Genomic DNA, 21,832 nt, shown 5'->3' on the forward strand with positions numbered 1-21,832 from the left:
CAGATCTGTGGTACGGCTCTTTTAGTATTCCTTTCAAGCCAATCTAGGCCACTAAACAAAGGCTTTGCAACTTTAAAAGGCTGCAGTATTGACATCAATAAATGGGTCAGCAAACTTTGCCTCCCAGCCTGTCAGGGTAAGCCGCTGGTGGGATGATTTGTTTACTTGGAGCGCCTGCAGGCATGGAGCCCCTCAGCTCCCTGTGGCTGCAGTTTGCCATTCCCAGCCTATGGGAGCTGCAGGAAGTGCCACTTCCCACAGCTCCCATTGGCTGGGAACAGCGAACCGCTGCCACAAGGAGCTGACGGGCTCCATGCCTGCAGACGCTCTAGGTAAACAAAACTACAATGTATTAGATTAAAAAACAATGTATTAGATATTCAATGATTCTACAGAGTTTAAAATCATCAAATTTTGGTGTAGACTTGTTTATAAGCTGACCCCTGCTCTTTGATGCATCTTTTTTTTTTTTTACCAAAAATATTCAGCTTATGAATGAGTATATACGGTACTCAAAATTCTGATTATTTCAGCAATTTGGCCTGAATGTGTCTGTCTTCTGTTCAGATATGTGTAGGTAAACAAGGATAGTCATTTAACTTTTTCTTCTGTTGTGGATCATATTTAATGTCTTTATTATTTTGACCTATAATCTTATTATTTAAAGTCACATTTCTTTATTTTCAGGAAACTGGGATGGGATAAATTTTCTTAAAAGCTGTGTATGCTGATATAGTTCTGACCATAATTCTCCCTATTTCAATGACAGCTTCCATTATTGCTGTCCAAATTATCCAGGTGTATACAAATTGGCTGATTCATGAAAATGCAAGCTGACATTTATATTGTCCTGGCTGATTGGCCGTGTAAAACCAAAAGAAAGATGGTGTTAGTTGACGAATTTAAGGTTTCCAGCACTAAACTATGGCCTTGTCTAGGCTTAGGATTAGCCCCAAATTCATTGATCGATGGTCAGTAGCCAATGTAGCTGCACTTACTCAAACTTTTAAAGTAGATAAGGAAAACTGATTTGTTTTGGTGTGGAGCTTGGCCCAGTTTAAAGCACGGGTAAACTCCATCAGTAAAAATCTTGGCTTTCCTGTTGCAGTGACACTGTTCAGCCAGCAAGCTCCATTCCTGAATCAGTTGACTATAGGAACTGATTGTAATTTTTCAGTTTGAAAAATTACAGTTTTTCTAAAATATTTGACCAACTATTTAGCTGGTTGTGTTTTCATTTTGTTATAGTTTTTTATTTTCATTTTGGTCTTCATATTCAATCATTACATCTGTGTTTGATCAGTGTCATTGGTCATATAGCCTGGGGGATTGACTGGCCTATCCTTCACTCCTTTTTTTTTTTCCTTTTCATTTTTATTTATTTATTTATTCATTTATTGTTTAGTTCTATTGACCAGTTTAATGAAGAACAGGTTCTTTGACTAATCAGTTGCATACATTGTCAAAGATCCTCCCCACCACCTCCCCCTTTGAAACAGTTTGGCTACATCAGAAGCTGAGCAGTTTGACAGAGGTCTGGGTCTTCATCAAAGCAAATGGCTAAAGTGTCAAAGATCCTGGTCTTCAACTATGTAGCCATTCTTTTGTTGAAGATCTTCCTTTTTTTTTCTGATGCAACATAAATGCTCTGAACTAGCAAACCTGTTAATCATACATTGTGTTAGCCTTCAATTACAGGAAACATTAGTCGGTGCATATGCCAAAAGGTAGTGTTATACGCCTCTCTATAACAGTTTGTAAAGGCTTCTGCATACCATATCAGACAACATAAGTAGCAGGTATAATTGCATTCTTTATTGGCTAACCACGGCACAAAGATTCAATTGTGATGAATACCAGTAACGTATTTTTTTCTGGTCAGTGGCACTTATTACATAATCCCAGATGTACTCCAAACTCTTATTATTTACAAAATTTTCACTACAACTTCTAGCTTAAAAGCTACAGGAGACTGAAAAATCATAAGACTCAGACTATGAACTTAAGGTCAATTTAAAATTAGAGCTCTAACAGATTTACATGTAAATCTTCAAATATCGAGCTTTACTTAGAGCTTATGTGCTAAAAATTTGGAATATATAAAATACATCATAGAATATCAGGGTTGAAAGGGATCTCAGGAGGTCAACTAGTCCAACTGCTTGCTAAAAGCAGGACCAGTTCCCAATTTTTTAATGGTTTTTTTTTTTTTTTTTTTGCCCTTTATCCCTAAATGACCCCCTCAAGGGTTGAATTCACAACCCTGGGTTTAGAAGGCGAATGCTCAAACCACTGTGCTATCCCTCCCGCTTTAAGGGCATAATAGCGGCTTGACTATGTTATTACCACTCCATGTCAGTTTAATCCACAATTTGAAAGATTTGGTTACATTTAATGCAAGAAAAATATCTAGAATCAGATGTTGTTGTATATCAGTTCTGAAAGGTTAATTATTTAGAACATATTTATGATCAGCATATTTTCAAAATGAATCATAGGTGAATCTGGATTGGGAAAATCTACACTAATAAACAGCCTGTTCTTGACAGATCTCTACCCAGAAAGGATAATCCCAGGAGCAGCCGGTAAACATTTTTATTTCCTAATATCTCTTCAATGTGAATGAACATAACATAAGAACAGCTGTACTGGGTCAGACCAAAGGTCCATCTAGCCCAGTATCCTGTCTTTAAACAGTGGCCAATGACAGGTGTCCCAGAGGGAATGGATGGAACAGACTCATCATCAAGTGATCCATTCCCTATTGCCCATTCCCAGCTTCTGGCAAACAGAGGCTAGGGACACGATCCCTGCCCATCCTGGCTCATAGCCGTTGATGGACCTATCCTCCATGAATTTATCTAGTTCTTTTTTGAACCCTGTTATAGTCTTGGTTTTCACAATATCCTCTGGCAGAGTTCCACTGGGTGACTGTGCATTGTGTGAAAAAATACTTCCTTCTGTTTGTTTTAAACCTCCTACCTATTTCATTTGGTGACCCCTAGTTCTTGTGTTATGAGAAGGAGTAAATAACACTTCCTTATTTACTTTCTCCATACCAGTCATGATTTTATAGACCTCAATCATATTCCCCCTTAGCTGGCTCTTTTCCAAATATGGTTGCATATTTCTGCTATTGTAGCTGCGATAGGAGTTTGTGTCTGGAATACTCCAAACAGTATTCAGATTGCCTTGGCAGGAGAACCCCAGTTGCTTATTATCCACGTTATGAGAGCTAGAGTGGCAGTACGCTTCACCCCAGGGAATGTGAGCCCCTTCCATCTGTTAATGAGCCCATGTGGTCAAGTGAGGAATGATGCTGAATGGTACCAAAGAGTCTACCCAGTTCTCTTTGGAAAAAATGTCACTATGGTACGGGAAGAAGGGAGGACAGAAGTCTTGTTTGAAAATAAAGTCAACTTGAACAAAAATGCAGAAAATTCTCATAATACCTTCCTTGGAGAAATTCTAAGTAAGGCAAGAGGCCAAGTGATGCCTATGATAAAGAAAATTAGCAGTATGTCTATTTTTTTCTGCACATGCTTCCACTGGGTATGCAGACTTTATCTGTCGTATATTCTTATTTGTCATACCTCTGCCACATTTCTGCCAAAGGAATTTGAAGCTGTTAATGAGTATTTTTTGTTTCCCTTTTCTGGGAATCTTGGTCCTATTTGCATTGCTTTTCCACTGCTTTCTTGTTGAGTGACTCATTTTCATTAGCTCAGCATGTCATGAGGCATGTCTGTCACTTTCTTCCAACAATGGAAAAGGACCTTCCCTATAAAAATAAAAGTACTCCTAAAGCTAGTGTGTCTGTTTCTCATTCTATCTAAGCTCATCCCCAGCCCCTCCTGCCTGGTTTTCTGCTACAGATTTAAAGAAACAGTACACATCCGCAGATGTCTTAAGAAAACACATCTATGGAAAATGTTGTCTGCTTCTGATGTCATGTGACCCTAAGAATAAGGTGGTTATAGACTAAAACCTCTTAAATAGTTCCAGTTGCTGGTTATTCTTGATCTAGTCTCAGCATTAACTATGTTTGAGATTTCTTTTTAAGATGAAGTTTGCTGTTTTATAGAAAAAATTGAAAGAACTGTGCAGATCGAAGCTTCAACAGTTGAAATCGAGGAAAGAGGTGTTAAACTCCGTTTGACAGTTGTAGATACACCAGGATATGGTGATGCCATCAATTGTCGGGACTGGTATGTATGTAAAGGATTTATTGACCTATAGAAAAGAGGATTTAAGTTTCTCTTTAAATTCTTTAAAGTTCATTCTCCTATTCTTTTCTCGGAACTAAATCACTGAAGTGCAGGTACATTGCACACATAGTACAATCACAGAAATGTAGGGCTGGAAGAGATCTTCGGAGGTCATGCAAGCCCATCCTCCTGTGTTGGGGCAGGACCAAGTATACCTAGACTATCTCTGACAAGCATTTGTTTAACTTAAAAACCTTTGTTGTTGGGGATTCCACAATCTTCCCTGAGTAACCAATTCCAGTACTTAATTATATTTAGTGTTAAAGTTTTCCTTAATATGGAACCTAAATCTCCTGTGCTTCAGGTTAAGTCCATTACTACTTGTCCTAGCTTCAATGAACATGGACAGCAATTGATCAGTGCCCTTTTTATAACATCTCTTAATATATTTGAAGATTATCAGCCGCTCCTCATTTTTCCCCTCCAGCCTCCCTCCAAGGCTAAACTTGCCCAGATTTTTAACCTTTCCTCCTAGGTTTTCTAAACCATTTATCATTTTTGTTGCTCTCCTCTGCTCTCTCTCCAATTTGTCCATATTTACCTTAAAGTGTGATGCCCAGAACTGAACACAGTACTCCAACTGAGGCCTCACCAGTGCCGAGTAGAATAGGACAATTACCTCCCATGTCTGACATACTGCATGCCTGTTAACACACACTCCTGAATAGCAGCACTTTTTTGCAACTGCTTCCTGTTGTTGGCTTATATTCATTTTGTGATCCACCCTCACCCCCATATTTTCTACAGAACTATTGTCTAGTCAGTTATTCCCTGTTTTGTATTTCTGTATTTGAGTTTTCCTTTGTGTAGTACTTTGCACTTGTCTTTATTGAATTTTAGCTTGTTGATTTCAGATCAGTTCTCCAGTTTGTCAAAGTTGTTCTGAATTCTAATCCTATCCTCCAAAGGGTTTGTACACCTCCCAGCTTGGTGTCATCTGCAAATTTTAAAAATGTTCTCCATTCCATTACCCAAGTCATTATTGAATAGTACCGGACCTGGGGGTGACCCCTGCAGGACTCCACTAGATACATCCTCCCAGTTTGGCAATGAGTCACTGATATGGAGCATGTTTCTTTGTGTTTGTGTTTTGTTTTGTTTTGTTTTTTTTCCAACCAGTTATGCACCCTTCCCTTTAGTAGTTCCAGTTAAATCACATGGCAGTTAACGTACCAGTAATGGCACTTTTAGATACTATATTACATCATAAAACGCAGTTTGTTGTAACATAACAATAACTGAATTATAAGTGTCTTTTTTATTAATTTATGTATTTGAAGTGTTGAATCTGAAATGTGACTTCAGAAAGACAGGCTTGCTTTATTGCTTTAAAGGGGTCTCGTTGGGGGGGGAGGATGTCTTTAAAAATCCTTATTTTTACAAATTGATTGTGTATGTTCCCAACTAACAGGCTAAAGAGTATTTTAGCAGTCTGATAAAATTGCTGTTCTGTAGTGCCCAGTGTTTTGAACAGTCCTTGATTATCATAAACTTGTGCCAGGTATGATACCTTAACATTCACTTGACTCATGATGTTATGTTTGCCTTTGAAGTTCTGGGCATGTGGTATATTGGAGTGAAGTAAATCAGTGCTACTTTTTATAGTGTGTGGGTTTTATAGCTATTCATAAAATTAACATACATGATGAGATTAAAGCAAGTATATTGAAGTTTTTATAAAACTAGAAGAAAATCTTGCCTTCTTTAGGAAAAATCTGTATTTTACAGAGTAACTTAAATAACTTAATTACAAAATAAAAGCCGGTAAGTGACTAGGGTTTGGCTGCTGGTGACTTTCAAGGACCTGTTAAAGAAATTAATTTATTCAGATTTACTAAACCATAGTAAAAGTGCTCATCCGTGATCTCTGCATTCCCGTGACAGTCTTAAGATACACTAATAAATATACCTGTCACTTACTTTACTTCAAATAACCCAGTGACAAAATAAATATAGAAATTAATCAACCTTCCCCACACAATCCTTCATAAATAAAGTGAAATTCCTTTTATTCTATGTTCTGAGCTTTGTCACCTAATTCCAATTTTATTTTCATGTTTTTTAAGATAAACGGGGAATTTGCAAGGCTTTAAGTGAGCTATAGTCAGGGCCTGCTCCAAGGTTTTTGCTGCCCCAAGCAGCAAAAGAAAAAAAAAGTCGCAATCTGCAGCTCTACTGCCACTGCTTCAGTCTTCGGTGGCAATTTGGCAGCTAGTCCTTCGCTCCGAGAGGGAGTGAGGGACCCGCCGCCAAAGAGCCAGACATGCCGCCCCTCACCATTGGCCACCACAAGCGTTGGCTTGGCTGGTGCCGGCCCTGGCTGTAGTGCAGCCCATTATGTACTCTTTCTAATTGAAAATTACTAGGATGGGAAGTGGGACTTGGAGCATAAGATAGCAGCAAGCAGTTCAGCAGAACTTCATTAGAAAATGGTTCATACCATCTCTTTTTTTGTACAACATGTTCAAATTCCACACACTTACAGAAAGAGATGAACTACCATTCCTGCAGATGTGCTGGAAATGCAAAAGAAAAAGCCCACATCTTGATTTATTCCTAACTCAGGCCTTGCCTACACTAAAGGGAAAAGTCGATCTAAGCCACACAATTTGAGTTATAGAAGTAACATAACTCAGATCGACATAGCTTAGATCTACTTGACAGGAGATGCTCTCTCGTCGACTCCCCTTACTCGTCTCGATCCAGTGGAGTACAGGAGCAGACGTGAGAGCAATCTGGGGTCGACCGCCAATGCATCGATCGCCACTCATGGATCCCCTGGTAAGTGTACCTAAGCCCTCAGTCAAGCATCATGCCTCCCAAGTTTCATATGTTAAGTGTAATCACCTCACATTCAGATTTTCAAAAATAAACAAAATATCATCTCTAAAAGGTACTGGAGAGAAGTGATAAGTAATTCCCTTTCAAACATTTTAAAGATACAATTAAAGGCAAAGATAAACCTTAAATACAAGTGTTTATTTTTGAGTTTTAAATATTTTTAAATTAAATAATGTCAGATTTCTACATACAACTTTAACTGACCTATTGCTGGTCAAATATCTTTTATGGGTGAAAGCAAGAAGGTTCAAATATAGTTTACTGCAACCAATACATATTCTGGAGTGTGACTGAGGTAGATTGGAGTTCTTTGACTTACAGTGGAGAGATGACCATATGACACTATCTGGACTGTATATAGAGGTAAAACTTGCAGAAGTGTTATATCTTGCTGTTCGTAGGTGAATGAAATGGACAAAGGCTGATGTAGCTAGTCCATCCCTCAGCCACTGATATGGAATTAGAAGGAAGTTTGGTTGGGTGTATCAGTTCTCTTGCAAGAGCAGAGACTGTTTGGATAGGCAATATAAGCAAAGGGTCAGACAATAATAACAGCTGCAGTACTACTTTCCTACCTTTGAGCATATATCCTATCCGTGTTAAAGTCAGGCATAACTGCTAGTGAAAATCTGTTGTGGGAATAAATGTAGTCTTGAGTCTTGTATAAGTGACTTAAAGCTGAGCTTTATTTCTTACTATTACAAAAATCTAAGTAAATTTAAAAAAAGCTTTGGAAATAAATGTCAGTCCATAAACATAACTGGAATTTCTCAAGGTCCTTCATAGGCACTAGCAATTATTTTCCATATGAACTTATGTTTATAGTTATATATGCCAGCATTTTAGAATGTATAGCCACCATACGGTTTTAGTATATCTTCCATGTGTCTGCCTAGCTATAAACCAATACCAGATCTATTCAGTGTGTGATATTTGCAATCGATGAACATGTAACAGGAATTAAATCCTTCCCTTCCATAGCGAACAGAATCGGATATTCATGGTCAAATGAACTGATTCGTTATGACATAGATGTGATAAGCAATTGGATGCATTTTCTCAGATCTGTTGCATGGCACTGCACCCCCAAGGCTGACTTCCCCTCCCTTCCCCCCCCCCCCCCACAACTGAGTTGGAATGTTTAAGTTGAGTATCTTGAACATCTGTTTAATATTAACACGAGGAAATCTCAGTAGAAAGTCACTAGAGGAATAAAATATAGTACTGATATACGATCATGAACACAGGAATTTGACTTGCCTAACATCCTAGAGTATATACTACTGTGGTCTCCAATCTTGTTAGCTTATCTTATTTTCACTGCCCCAATACTTGCTTGATATTGAGGGGTAGTAGGTTGGTTGGTTAAAAGGCAACTTGGTGTGTTAGTTTTTCAAAGAAAAACTACTACAAAACCCTTCTTCAGAATATGGAGCGTGAGCATCTAAATGGTCAGCATAACTATATTAATCCATGTTTCTTACAGTTTTAAGACCATCATTTCTTATATTGATGAGCAATTTGAGCGGTATCTGCATGATGAAAGTGGCTTGAACAGGCGGCATATTGTAGATAACCGCGTACACTGTTGCTTCTACTTCATTTCCCCATTTGGTCATGGGTAGGTATCTATGCACTTTTTTTTCTTTTTGGACCGCTTTTACTTTGTAAGTGTGTGTGCTCACTAAGTTTTTGTGGGTTTTTTGTTTTTTTTCTTGAAAAACAAGACAGGTCGATCATATTGAAGACGATACATAGCACTATTAGAGGTGGTAAATTTACCCTTTTGGGGAGAAGTGGGATGACAATCTAGAATTATTGAAAATGGAAACTTTAAGAATTGTGTTTGAAAAAACCTCATCTTTGTCAGATCATGTATATGTTTATCTTAGTGTAAAAATAAATTGGGCATTTAAATACCTGACATTCTTTAAAACTTCAACATTATTTTTAGTCTTAAACCCTTGGATGTTGAGTTTATGAAGGCCATACACAACAAAGTGAATATTGTACCTGTAATTGCAAAAGCTGATACACTTACTCTGAAGGAACGGGAAAGGCTGAAGAAAAGGGTAAGTTCTAATTTTGTTTGCATTAAAGTATATTAATGTTGGCTACTAATAACACTAGTGTAGGCAAGCAGGGAGACTTCAGCCAAGAAAAGTGTTGTTCAATGTGGCAGACTGGGCACCCCAGCATCCCTTTGTGGCAGGGGTAGGATAGGGTACCAGCGCCTCATCACTCAAGTCCTTAAGTTTGCCTCCCTGCGGGCGGTCAATGATGGCGTCTTAGCCTTCCTCCCTACTATCACCCCTGTCTGGTGTGGGGGGGTGACCTAGCAGTCATAGTCTATGTAACCTCCCTTACAAGCAGGGTAGCACAGCCTAGCGTCCAGAGTCCATATAAGATCCCTTACGAGTGGGGTAGCACATCCTAGTGACCAGAGTCCATATAAACCTCCTTACGAGCGGAGTAGTACAGCCTAGCGGCCAGAGTCCATATAAGATCCCTCATGATGAGGGGGTTGGGGGACTCAGGCCCGCCCTCTCCACCAAGCCCCAACCCAGGGCCCTCGTAGCGGCCAGCTCTCCTTGCCTCTTGCTCGGCAGGGATCTGGCCGCAACACGCCAAGCTTCCCCAGAGTCTAACACTGTTTGTCTGTAGAGTTCCCGTGAGTCACTTCCTACCATAAGTACCAGTTCATCTGGGGCAGGGGGTCTTACAGTCTGTTTCTCCCCTGTGATGTCCCCCATCAGGGTCCTAGGTAGTACCTCGGCTTGGCCGACTCCTGGATCCTGACACGCAGGTTCTCCCTCCTCAGGAGCAGGCAGTGTGCGTCCTTCTCCAGTGGTCAGTCCAGACTGAGCTGATCTGCAGGCTTTTATATCTGTTCTCCAGTTGGAGCATGGCCATCAGGGCTTCTGGGGTGTGGCTTCCTCTGCTAGGAAGGAAGGGTTAACCCCTGCTGTACCAGTGCGGGACCGCTCTGCCCCGTCACATTCTCCCACATGACACTGTACAGGCATGGTGTACTGTAGTTTAAAATTTGCCAGAAAACATCCACAGTCTTTGGCATCCTGAGGATTCTGATCCTTGTTTTGGCTGGGGTATTATCCTAAAAAAAAGAAAAAAAAATTCAGCAATGGTCGGATTGGCTATGCACACTAGTGTTAAATTATAAAATGAATTTTAAAATTTTTGGAGCTGGCTGACTGAAGCAATGAATGGATTAACATAAGAACATAAGTTTGTTTGCTAGTGCTAATGCTTCATCATCTGGACCCATGGGAAGGAGACTCTGGAAAAATTCCACCACGACTTCAACAGCTTCCACCCCACCATCAACCTCAGCCTGGACCAATCTACACGGGAGGTCCACTTCCTAGACACCGCGGTTCAAATAAGTAATGGTCACATTTACACCACTGTACCGACTGCTATCCCTCCCTTCATGCCTCCAGCTTCCATCCTGGGCACACCACACGATCCATTGTTTGCAGCCAAACACTGAGGTACAACCGCGTCTGCTCTAACCCCTCAGACAGAGACCAACACTTACAAAATCTCCAACAAGCATTCTCAAAACTACAATACGCGCACGAGGAAATAAGGAAACAGATCAGCAGAAGCAGACGTGTACCCAGAAGCCTCCTACTGCAAGACAAACCCAAGAAAGAAACCAAGAAGACTCCACTGGCCATCACATACAGCCCCCAGCTAAAACCCCTCCAACGCATCATCAAGGATCTACAACCCATCCTGGACAATGATCCCACACTTTCACAGGCCTTAGGTGGCAGGCCAGTCCTCACCCACAGACAACCTGCCAACCTGAAACATACTCTCACCAGTAACTGCACACCACACCATAATAACTCTAGCTCAGGAACCAATCCATGCAACAAACCTCCCACATATCTACACCAGCATCACCATCACAGGACCTAACCAGATCAGCCACACTATCACTGGTTCATTCACCTGCATGTCCACCAATGGAATGTACACCATCATATGCCAGCAATGCCCCTCTGCTATGTACATCGGCCAAACTGGACAGTCTGTACGGAAAAGGATAAATGGACACAAATCAGATATTAGAAATGGCAATATACAAAAAGCTGCAGGAGAACACTTCAACCTCCCTGGCCACACCATAGCAGATCTTAAGGTGGCCATCCTGCAGCAAAAAAACTTCAGGGCTAGACTCCAAAGAGAAACTGCTGAGCTTCAGTTCGTCTGCAAATTTGACACCATCAGCTCAGGATTAAACAAAGACTGTGTGTGGCTTGCTAACTACAAAACCAGTTTCTCCTCCCTTGGCCTCATCCTCCCTGGTTGAACTAACCTCATTATCTCTAGCCTGCTTCTTGCTTGCATATATATACCTGCCCCTGGAAATTTCCACTACATGCATCCGACGAAGTGGGTATTCACCCACGAAAGCTCGTGCTCCAAAACGTCTGTTAGTCTATAAGTTGCCACAGGACTCTTTGCTGCTTTCATTAAAGTATGTGACTCCATTATCATTTAAACACTTTTAAATATGTTCTTCTTTGAGTGCTTGCTCATATCGATTTCAATTAGGTGTGTGCACGCCGTATGCACGTTCATCTGAAGATTTTTTTACCCTAGCAACACTCGGTGGGTTGGCTGGGTCGCCCCCTGGAGTGGTGCCGTTATGGCGCCGGATATATACCCCTGCCGATCCAACGGCCCTTCAGTTCCTTCTTACCACCCGTGACGGTCATTGGAACAGTTGAGCGTGGCTTTGCTGATCTTCACTTCTCTAGCTTCTCATAGTTCTTTGCTCTTTTCTGTGTTTATAGTTCGAGTTCTTGTATAGTTAGTATTAGTTGTTGTTGTCTTGATAGTTAGTGTATATAGTTGAAGGGGGGATCGGGGATTAGCCCCTTTCCTCCACCCCGGTACAGGCTCATGCCCGAGGCACCGGGATTCAAACCATGCTCGGCGTGCAAAAAGCCGATGCCAATAGGGGATCCCCACGACTCCTGCCACAAGTGCCTAGGGGAATCCCACCTTTCCAATAAGTGCTGCATCTGCAAGTCGTTTAAACCAAGGACGAAGAAGGAGCGGGACTTTCGATTGAAACAGCTCCTCATGGAGTTGGCACTTAGTCCTGCAGCGTCGGTACCGAGCGCCCAACAGACTGCTTCTGTAAGGAGCACCCCTTCGGTCCCGGACCACTCCAGTACCGAGAAGCAGCCCCGGCACCGACCCTTACTGGCACCGATATCTGCTTGGCACTGCTCACTGTCCCCAAGCAACATAGCGCTCCAGCTGCTTCAGCTCCACAGAAGGAACACTCTTCAAAGATGGATCGTCTGGCACTGTCATCTGCCGCGGCACCGTCGACTGTGGCACTGCCCATTGTGGCTCCGCCGAGCGTGGCACCGTCGATTCAGGTCCCACAGGGGCCGTTGAGTCCAGTGCCTGTCAGCTGTCCGGCTCATGCTGTGTTTGAGCTTGCCCTCCCTTCTACACCGGAGACCTTCTCCATGGCAAGGGAGCTCATCGCCATGACGGAGTTGGCATGGCCTCAACCCCCGGCACCGCCAGTGTTGGTCATACAATCCATTGGGAAACTGGCCCTAGAAAGGCCACCTTCCGTTGGTCCAACAGAGAGATGTTGTTCAAGATCACGGGCTCACAGACGCTCTCAATCACGCCGTTCCCGCTCCCAGCACCGCTGTCCATCGCGGTACCGGTTGCACTTGCGGCACCGTTCGACATCTCGTTTGCTGGCCAGATACTCCCAGTACCGATCTGACTCACGGCACCGCTCTCAGCACCGTATATCCCGCAGTCGCTCCGGACGAAAGGACTCGAGATCCCAGTCGACCTCCCGGCACCGCTACGGTAGAAGGTCCCAGTCTCGCTCGCAGTACCGTTATAGCTCCCGGTACCGACCCAGGATCGAGCATCCAGAATAGTGGCGCCCTCCCAGGGTCTGTCGGCACCACCATGGCCGTCGAGACACACATCGGTGTCATCGCAGACTGGTAGTGCATCCTATCCTCAGGAGCATGACTCCGACATCCCCAGGCATATATTTCCAGAGAGCCAGAGCCATGACCAAGGGCCTTATCACTGGTTCTTCTGGACACCGTGGGCATACCACTAAGCCCAAGGTGCTCCATCAGTGGCTCGGGGTTGGCCCCGTCAGATCACCAGGTACCAGAGGTGACGACAAGCTTCCTCCCACCCCCCGGACATGGATGAGGCTCCGTCACCATCTGCAGACACCCAGGTTCCACCTGACACAGATGACACTCCTCAAGTACAGAAGCCCCCACAGGACCCCCTGGTCCTGGGCTTCTCCTCCTCACCTGACGAGGCGGTGGCGGGAACATCCTCCTCAGACCCTCCACCAATTGATCTCGGGGCCCATCAAGACCTTTTGAGACAAGTGGCTCAGGATATGAACTTACAGGTGGAGGAGGTCCCTGAAATAGAGGACCCTGTCGTGGACATCCTATTGGCTGATGCACCTACTAGAGTGGCTCTTCCGTTCGTCTGCACCATACAGGCTAATGCGGACATCATTTGGCAATCCCCAGCCTCAATTCCACCTACAGCAAGGGGAGTAGAGAGAAAATATATGGTCCCCTCAAAGGGGTATGAATATCTCTATATTCACCCACCTCCTTTCTCTTTAGTGGTGCAATCGGTGAACAAAAGGGAGCGTCATGGCCAGCAAGCCCGGCTCCTAAGTCGAAGGAGGCTAGGCGCATGGACCTCCTAGGCCGCAAAATATACTCAGCTGGGGGGCTTACAACTTAGGGTGGCAAACCAACAAGCCCTCCTACGTAGATATAACTTTAACACTTGGGTGTCCTTGGGGAAGTTTACGGAGCTTCTTCCCGAGAAGTCCCGTCAAGAATTTACGGCCCTACTTGAGGAGGGTAAAAAGGTAGCAAGAACCTCCCTCCAAGCCTCTCTGGATGCAGCGGATTCTGCAGCCCGAACTCTGGCGTCAGGAGTGACAGTGAGGCGTATCTCCTGGCTCCAGGTATCAGGCCTTCCTCCTGAATTACAACAGACTATTCAGGACTTGCCCTTCGAAGGCCAGGGCCGGTTCTCAGATAAGACTGACCCCAGATTGCAAAGTCTGAAGGACAGTCGCGTTATAATGTGCTCACTGGGTATGCACACGCCAGTGACCCAATGCAGGACCTTCCGGCCCCAGCCACACGGTCCTTACGCCCCGCCTAGGCTGCGTCAGGACTTGAGCAAAAGGCGTGGTCGAGGGAATTGTCGAAGGGAATCTGGCCCCCAAGGAGGTCAAAATCAGGCGCCCCCTAAACCACGAGCGGGGCCCAAGCAGAACTTTTTTGATGGGACACCCAAGGGTGGCCCACCAGTTGCTTTACTGGATCCTTCTCCTCCCTTTTTCAACCGCCTCTCCCAATTCCTCCCTGCCTGGTCCCAGGTAACCTCAGATCGTTGGCCCCTGCGCACGGTGGAAGTGGGATACCACCTTCAGTTTTTCAACCCCGCCTTCCCACCCTCCCTCACTGTCCCTCTTCAGGGACCCTTCTCACGAGCAATTCCTCTTTCAAGAGGTCCAGTTGCTCCTAGCTATGGGAGCCATAGAGGAGGTACCAAAAGACATGAGGGGCAAGGGGTTTTATTCCCGATATTTCCTAATCCCCAAGGCAAAGGGAGATCTACGAACTGATTCTAGACCTGCATGAACTCAACAAATTGATGACAAAACTGAAGTTCCGCATGGTAACCCTGGGGACCATTATCCCGTCCCTGGATCCGGGAGGCTGGTATGCCGCCCTCGATATGAAGGATGCGTATTTCCACATCGCAATTTACCCACCACACAAGACTGTGCCTCCCTTTTGTGGTCAACCATCAACACTTTCAGTTCACTGTACTTTCGTTTGGTCTTTCTGCGGCTCCGTGTGTGTTCACAAAATGCATGGCTGTAGTCACCGCCTCCCTCCAGCGTCGTTGGGTGCACGTCTGCCCATATCTCGACGATTGGCTCATTCGAGGGACCTCCCAGTTACAAGTGTCACAGCACCTGTGCATCGTCGAAGACCTCTTTGGGAGTCTAGGCCTGATGATAAACACAGAGAAGTCTACTCTGACACCCACACAGAGAATAGACTTTATCGGAGCAGTTCTGGACTCCAATCTGGCCAGAGCCTGCCTCCCGCAGTCGTGTTTTCAAGCAATGGCTACAATTATTCGAGGTCTTCAAACCTTCCCGACAACGTCGGTGCGTACCTGCCTCAGCCTAGTAGGTCACATGACCTCTTGCACCTTCATGACGAAACATGCGAGGCTACGCCTCCATCCGTTTCAAACCTGACTTGCTTCAGTATACCAGTCACACAGACACAGCCTGGACTCGGTGCTCACTGTCCCCAGGAAGGTTCCGGACTCCCTAACCTGGTGGCTAAACCCCACTCTAGTCTGTGCAGGGATGCCATTCCACCCACCACAACCCTCAATGGCCCTAACCATGGAGGACGTGTCATCTCTGGGTTGGGGTGCTCACCTCGAGGGCCTTCCCTCTCAAGGCCTCTGTTCGCCTCAAGAACTGGCCTTAAACATCAATGTGCAGGAGGCCAGTCCGTCTAGCATGCCAGGTGTTTCAAGAGCATCTCCAAGGCCGTAGTGTATCAGTGTTCACGGACAACACAACGGCCATGTTTTACATAAACAAGCAGGGCAGAGCACACTCCTCCCTCCTTTATCAAGAAGCTCTCCACCTCTGGGACTTTTGCATAGCCCACTCCTTCAATTTGGTAGCGTCTTTTCTCCCAGGAGTCCCGAACACTCTGGCGGATCACCTCAGCAGATCCTTCCTGTCTCACGAGTGGTCGATTTCATCCGGACGTCATCCCTTCTGTTTTCCGGAAGTGGGGATTTCCCCACGTAGACTTCTTTGCCTCCCGAGAGAACAGGAAATGCCAGGTGTTCTGCTCCTTCCAGGGACCCTCCCTGGACTCCCTCTCGGACACATTCCTGATCCCGTGGAAGAGGCACCTACTCTATGCCTTCCCACCATTTCTGCTCGTCCACAGAGTCCTACTTAAGCTCTGCAGGGACAGCGCCCACTTGATCCTGATTGCTCCAGAGTGGCCGAGGCAGCGCTGGTACACCATGTTGTTCGACGTCTTAGTGGCAGACCTGATCCCCCTGCCACTCTGGCCGGACCTCATAACACAGGACTTCGGTAGGCTTCCCCATCCAGACCTGCAGTCTCTTCATCTCACAGCATGGTTGTTGAGTGGTTGAGCCAGTCTGAGTTGTGTTGCTCTGCCTCAGTCCAACAGATGCTCTTGGGCAGTAGCAAGCCTTCCACTAGGATGACATATCTGGCCAAGTGGAAGCGTTTCTCCTGCTGGTGCACTCAGCGTAACTCAGTCCCCAGGCAGGTGTCTGTTCCTACTGTCCTGGACTACCTCTGGTCCCTGAAAGAACAGGGCCTAGCGGTCTCTTCCATAAAGATGCATCTGGCAGCCATCTCCACCTTCCACCCAGGGGAAAGTGGCCCATCAGTCTTCTCTCACCTCATAGTTTCAAGGTTCCTCAAGGGATTGGAGCGTTTGTACCCTCAAGTCAGACGCCCGACCCCTATCTGGGATCTAAACCTGGTGCTAGCCAAGCTTATGGGTGCTCCTTTTGAGCCACTGGTCACCTGCTCGCTGCTGTACCTTTCCTGGAAGACAGCCTTCCTCGTCGCTATTACTTCAGCAAGATGAATATCTGAGCTTCAGTCCTTGACAGCGGACCCCTCGTATACGGTATTCCATAAGGACAAGGTACAGCTGCGACCACACCCCTTCTTCCTCCCTAAGGTGGTGTCTGCTTTTCGTGTCAATCAGGGCATCTTCCTCCCAGTCTTTTTCCCGAAGCCGCACTCATTGCGTCGGGAACAACAGCTGCACTCCCTAGACGTTCGCAGGGCTCTCGCCTTTTATATCGAGAGAACCAAACCCTTCCGAAGGTCGCCTCAGCTTTTTGTAGTGGTGGCAGACGGAATGAAAGGCCCGCCGATCTCATCCCAATGAATTTCATCTTGGGTAATGTCCTGCGTCTGTACCTGCTATGATCTGGCTAACGTTCCGGCTAGCCACCTCACCACCCATTCTACTCGGGCGCAAGCTTCATCTGCTGGCTTCCTTGCCCAATTTCCCATCCAGGAAATATGTCGGGCAGCTACCTGGTCATCAGTTCACACCTTTGCCCCACATTACGCATTGGTTCAACAGTCCAGAGATGATGCATTATTTGGCTCAGCGGTTTTGCATTCTGCAACATCTCACTCCGACCTCTCTGCCTAGATGAGGCTTGGGAATCACCTAATTGGAATCAATATGAGCAAGCACTCGAAGAAGAAAAGACGGTTACTCACCTTTGTAACTGTTGTTCTTTGAGATGTGTTACTCATATCCATTCCAAACCCGTCGTCCTTCCCCTCTGTCGGAGTAGCCAGCAAGAAGGAACTGAAGGGCCGTTGGGTCGGCAGGGGTATATATCCAGCGCCATAACGGCACCACTCCAGGGGGTGACCCAGCCGACCCACTGAGTGTTGCTAGGATAAAAATCTTCCGATGAACGTGCATGCGGTGCACGCACACCTAATTGGAATGGATATGAGCAACACATCTCGAAGAACAACAGTTACAAAGGGGAGTAACCGTCTTTTATCACTTTCTTTATGTATTGACACTCCCTACCCCCACTGCTTGGTACCAGTTTATTCCCCCACCCTTCTTAGACACAGTGTCAGATCCTTCTAGCCTTAGAGAGCTTTTAAGTTTTACTCTTTAGTTTTTAAATCAAGTAAGAGCTGATTATATCTGTTTGAGTTTTACAATGCAAAGTGTAATTAACTTGTTAAAGAGGCCCTGGTGACCCAACCACCACGCTTAAATTTAAAACTTCCACTCATTCTGTAAATCCTTTCAAATTGCTTCCTGAAGTCTGATCAGTGAGTTAATTACACTTGGCTTTGAAATATAAGTAGTGCTAGAATTTTGCAAAAATCAGCTCTTAATTGAGGGAGAGGCAGGAATAAAGGATTTATGGGAGCCAGAATTCAGGATAGGAGGCTACTCTTAAACTAGTAGCCCCATATCTCTGCAAATTTTACTTTGCTTTGAAAATGTAACTTGGAACAATAAGCAGTTCCAAGTTGAGGAGCTTGAAGTAAATTTGATTTCCCCGGCCCCCCACTAAAATTCAGAATCATCATGTTTTTTTTCTCTTTTTAAAACTTTTACTTTTAAAAAATATGTATTGCATTTGAGAATAAACGTGGTAGAACTTAATCCATGGATGCTATCATTTTCCTTATAAACAATCTCCATCATGTTTGGACTATTGTTGAATGTGGTGAGAAAGCATTTTCACTGTACACTATTTATAGGTAAATTGAAACGTATGTTATTTAAATGTGGCTACACATGCTTTTGTTTTGAATTTTTTCTGTTTACTTGACTGTCAGATTGAATCCAGGAGTTAGGTCTGTTACCTTACTGCTTCATATGCAACATGTCTTTTTCTTCCCTCCCCTCGTGGATGGGAGTGGTTTCATCGTTCTCTGAAAATAGAAGAGCTGAATCTTCTGAGCTAAAAAGGAGAGAAATCTTTTCTCCCCTCCATCCCAGAAGAGAAGTTGAGAATAAGTCTGCTCACTGTCTTGGAGGAAGTGGAGGGTGATTGCCTGTTTATATCAGTGATTTCCAAATTGTGATCCATGAACCACTAGTAGCCCACCCAAAGCTAGTTCTCACATGCATGTTGACTCTCCTTGATTTCCTTCTGCTACATCACACTGACAGCTACAGTTATATTATATGGCAAGGCATCATTAAGAAAGTACAGTGAAACCTTGCTATACACGACCATTGGGATCCAAAAAATTACATCGCGCTAAATGCGGGGTCGTGGTATAGTGGGGTTTGAAACCAGTCAAGTTTTAAGTGGTCCCCAAAGCGGTGCATTGAGGTGCACCCCCTGGTGCCTAGTGCCCAGCAAGGGAGAGGAGCTGCAGCTCCCCGTCTGCCGGGGACAGAACTCTGGGGCTGCGGGCCCCAGTGCTCTCTGTCCCCTGCAGGCGTGGGGCTGTGGCTTCTCTCCCGCTTCAAGAGAAACTGTGGCTCCCCGCCTGCAGGGAACAGAGAACTCCAGCTGGCGGCACCGGTGCTCTGCGTCCCTGGCAGGTGCGGGGCTGCGGCTTCTCTCCTGCTTCAAGAGGAGCCGCGGCTCCCCGCCTGCTGGGGACAGAGAGCGCCAGGGACAGAGAGCACCGGTGCCCGCAGCCCCGGAGTTCTGTCACCGGCAGGTGCGGGGCTGCAGCTTGTCTCCCCTGCCATGGTGTTGGGGACCATTGGTACAGTACCTACCTGTATTATACTGTACCTTAAAGGGGAGCCAACCTGTGATCGCATTATATCCAATTTCGCGCTATGGCGGGGCGTGTTATGCGGGGGGTTGACTGTAATTGCTGTAGCTGCCGCAGAGATTCTATTATCAGTGGGGAGAGGAGTGTCAATGAGACATTTTCTCATAGTGTGGCTCATGTCTTAGTAGAGTGAGGTTGAGAACCTGAAGCATATTTTTACTCTGTAATTCTTGACCACATCTGCCCAGAAAGTAAAAAATTGATATAAAAATAAAAATACATTTACTCACAAATTACTGTTCAGTTAGTGACTTTTCCCCATGGAAAATTCTCTCCAGCACAATTAATAATGAAGATGGCAGTCTCCCTACCATATAACAAACTTCAAGAAGTGGTGTGATATCGTTTGTATGTGTATATATATAATATAAAAAATTTTGCTATGCAGTCATGGAAGGTGAGCAGTTTTCTTCTAAAGCAAAATTTAAATAATACATGTTGAGCAGAGAAGGTAACACTTAATATATGCTGGTTACAATTAGCCTAAGGCTATGTCTAGACCACACAGCTTTTAGCAGCATGGCTGTGTCACCACAGCTATGCTGCTAAAAATCACACAATGTAGCTGCTGTTGGCTCCCTTGCCAACAAAAAACTTCTTCGCCGTCCCCTCCCTTACCCAAGCGATGTTCGCGTTGTGGGCTGGAGAGCACTTCTGCTGACAACATGCTGCTCACACTGGCACTTGCCATGGCAAAAATTTTGTCCTTTGGGGGGAGTGAAGGGGGATTTAAACACCTCTGAAAAACAACAATTTTGTCGTTCAAATTGCCAGTGTAGACATAGCCGTGGAGAGGGATATTAAATGGGGAAGGGACTATTCGTTTTAAACACATTTTATGAACCAACTTTAGAGATTACTATTTTATACTCACTTCATAATCTCAAAATGGTGTTGTAGCAGTGATAAACACATTAGTGAATTAATTGCAAAGGCTTATGCCTCGCTATGCACAATTGCTACATTAATTACTGCTATTGTTTTTGGGGTAAATTTATGTGTACGTCTCTACAATGTAAACCTGAATTCTCCAAGAAAGAGACAGGAATTTTCCAAAACACTAGCGTAGTGGAATTGGAAGGAACAGAATTGTCATTTGTCTCAAATTTGAGGGCAAGATTTATATATTGGTGTGATAGGATTAAGTAATTTTTATGGATGTTTAGAACAACTGAGGATAGTTAAGTCAGTTTACAATCATTCTCTCCAACTATGGCCTTTATTTTAAAACAAAAAAAAATTAGGCAGGAAATTAGGATTTTTCAAAATCTAGATTTTCTTTGGACCTGGTTCTTGTGCAATTAGTTTATCTTGCAAGTTAAAGGATTGATTTGTCATGTGTATTACCTTCATTCCTGATATACTCTTTCAGATTCTAGATGAAATTGAACAACATAGTATCAAGATTTATCACCTTCCTGACGCAGAATCGGATGAGGATGAAGATTTTAAAGAACAGACCAGGCTCCTGAAGGTAAGAATAGTTTTTTAGATTAAAAGTAGTTGTGACAGATACAGTTCTTGAACTAGAAGTAGTGTATCATGTTTTACCAAATTTTCCAAGGTGAGTATATCATTTTAAAACAAGACCTGGATTCTGTTCCAGGCTCTGCCACTGACCTGCTGTCTGACCTCAGGTAAGTCACTGTAACTCTGTGCCCAAGTTTCCCCGTCTGAAAAATGGGGATAATGATTCTTGCCATTCATTGTAAATTATTTTGAGAACTACAGATGAAAAGTACTACATACAACTTACTGCTTTTTTATGCAAAGTCCAGTGAAACTGAATTTATTATTGGTTATAGTTTGTTTCTAGTTCATTCTTGGTGATTCTTGATTTTTCAGGTCAGTATCCCATTTTGTGTAGTGGGATCCAATCAGTTGATTGAAGCCAAAGGTAAAAAAGTTAGAGGTCGTTTCTACCCATGGGGTGTAGTTGAAGTGGAGAACCCAGAACACAACGACTTCCTGAAGCTGAGAACCATGCTAATGTAAGACTATTACACTTCTATCAAAACTTAATCATGTGTTCAAACCTCTTGCTTAGGATACAAGAGGTACTACTGTTGTTCTTTCGTCAAAGTCTCAAGAACCTCAAGGTTGAGCAGCACTCCCTGCGTGTTAAAAGTGCAATCAAAATATCTGCACAGAACTAAAACTTATAAAAAGTTATTAGTGTTTTCCAGTGCTTTGTTACTTGGCAGTCTCATCAAAGGCTGAGCCTGGTTTAAAGTTTGCATTTCAGAGTCTAGGGCCTGCTATATAT

At 44.3% G+C, this 21,832-nt stretch overlaps 1 protein-coding gene across 4 annotated transcripts in view; it reads left to right on the top strand.

The window, feature by feature from the left end:
- The window catches only part of SEPTIN2 (septin 2), a 58,941-nt gene that overhangs the window by 13,580 nt on the left and 23,529 nt on the right, over positions 1–21,832 (top strand). For 3 of the 4 annotated variants that reach the window (XR_007775985.1, XM_050965616.1, XM_050965617.1), the window contains exons 4-9: positions 2,499–2,585; positions 4,085–4,208; positions 8,596–8,730; positions 9,064–9,181; positions 20,939–21,040; positions 21,412–21,557. Coding sequence is in view for 3 of the 4 variants with exons in the window: in XM_050965616.1 (XP_050821573.1) it covers positions 2,499–2,585; positions 4,085–4,208; positions 8,596–8,730; positions 9,064–9,181; positions 20,939–21,040; positions 21,412–21,557 (712 nt within the window). In the remaining variant the exon portion in view is untranslated. The remainder of the gene's footprint in view (positions 1–2,498; positions 2,586–4,084; positions 4,209–8,595; positions 8,731–9,063; positions 9,182–20,938; positions 21,041–21,411; positions 21,558–21,832) is intronic. The other variant, XM_050965618.1, reaches the window with a different exon arrangement.

The sequence above is a fragment of the Gopherus flavomarginatus genome, chromosome 8 (genome assembly GCF_025201925.1).
Source record: "Gopherus flavomarginatus isolate rGopFla2 chromosome 8, rGopFla2.mat.asm, whole genome shotgun sequence".
Taxonomy (NCBI): domain Eukaryota; kingdom Metazoa; phylum Chordata; order Testudines; family Testudinidae; genus Gopherus; species Gopherus flavomarginatus.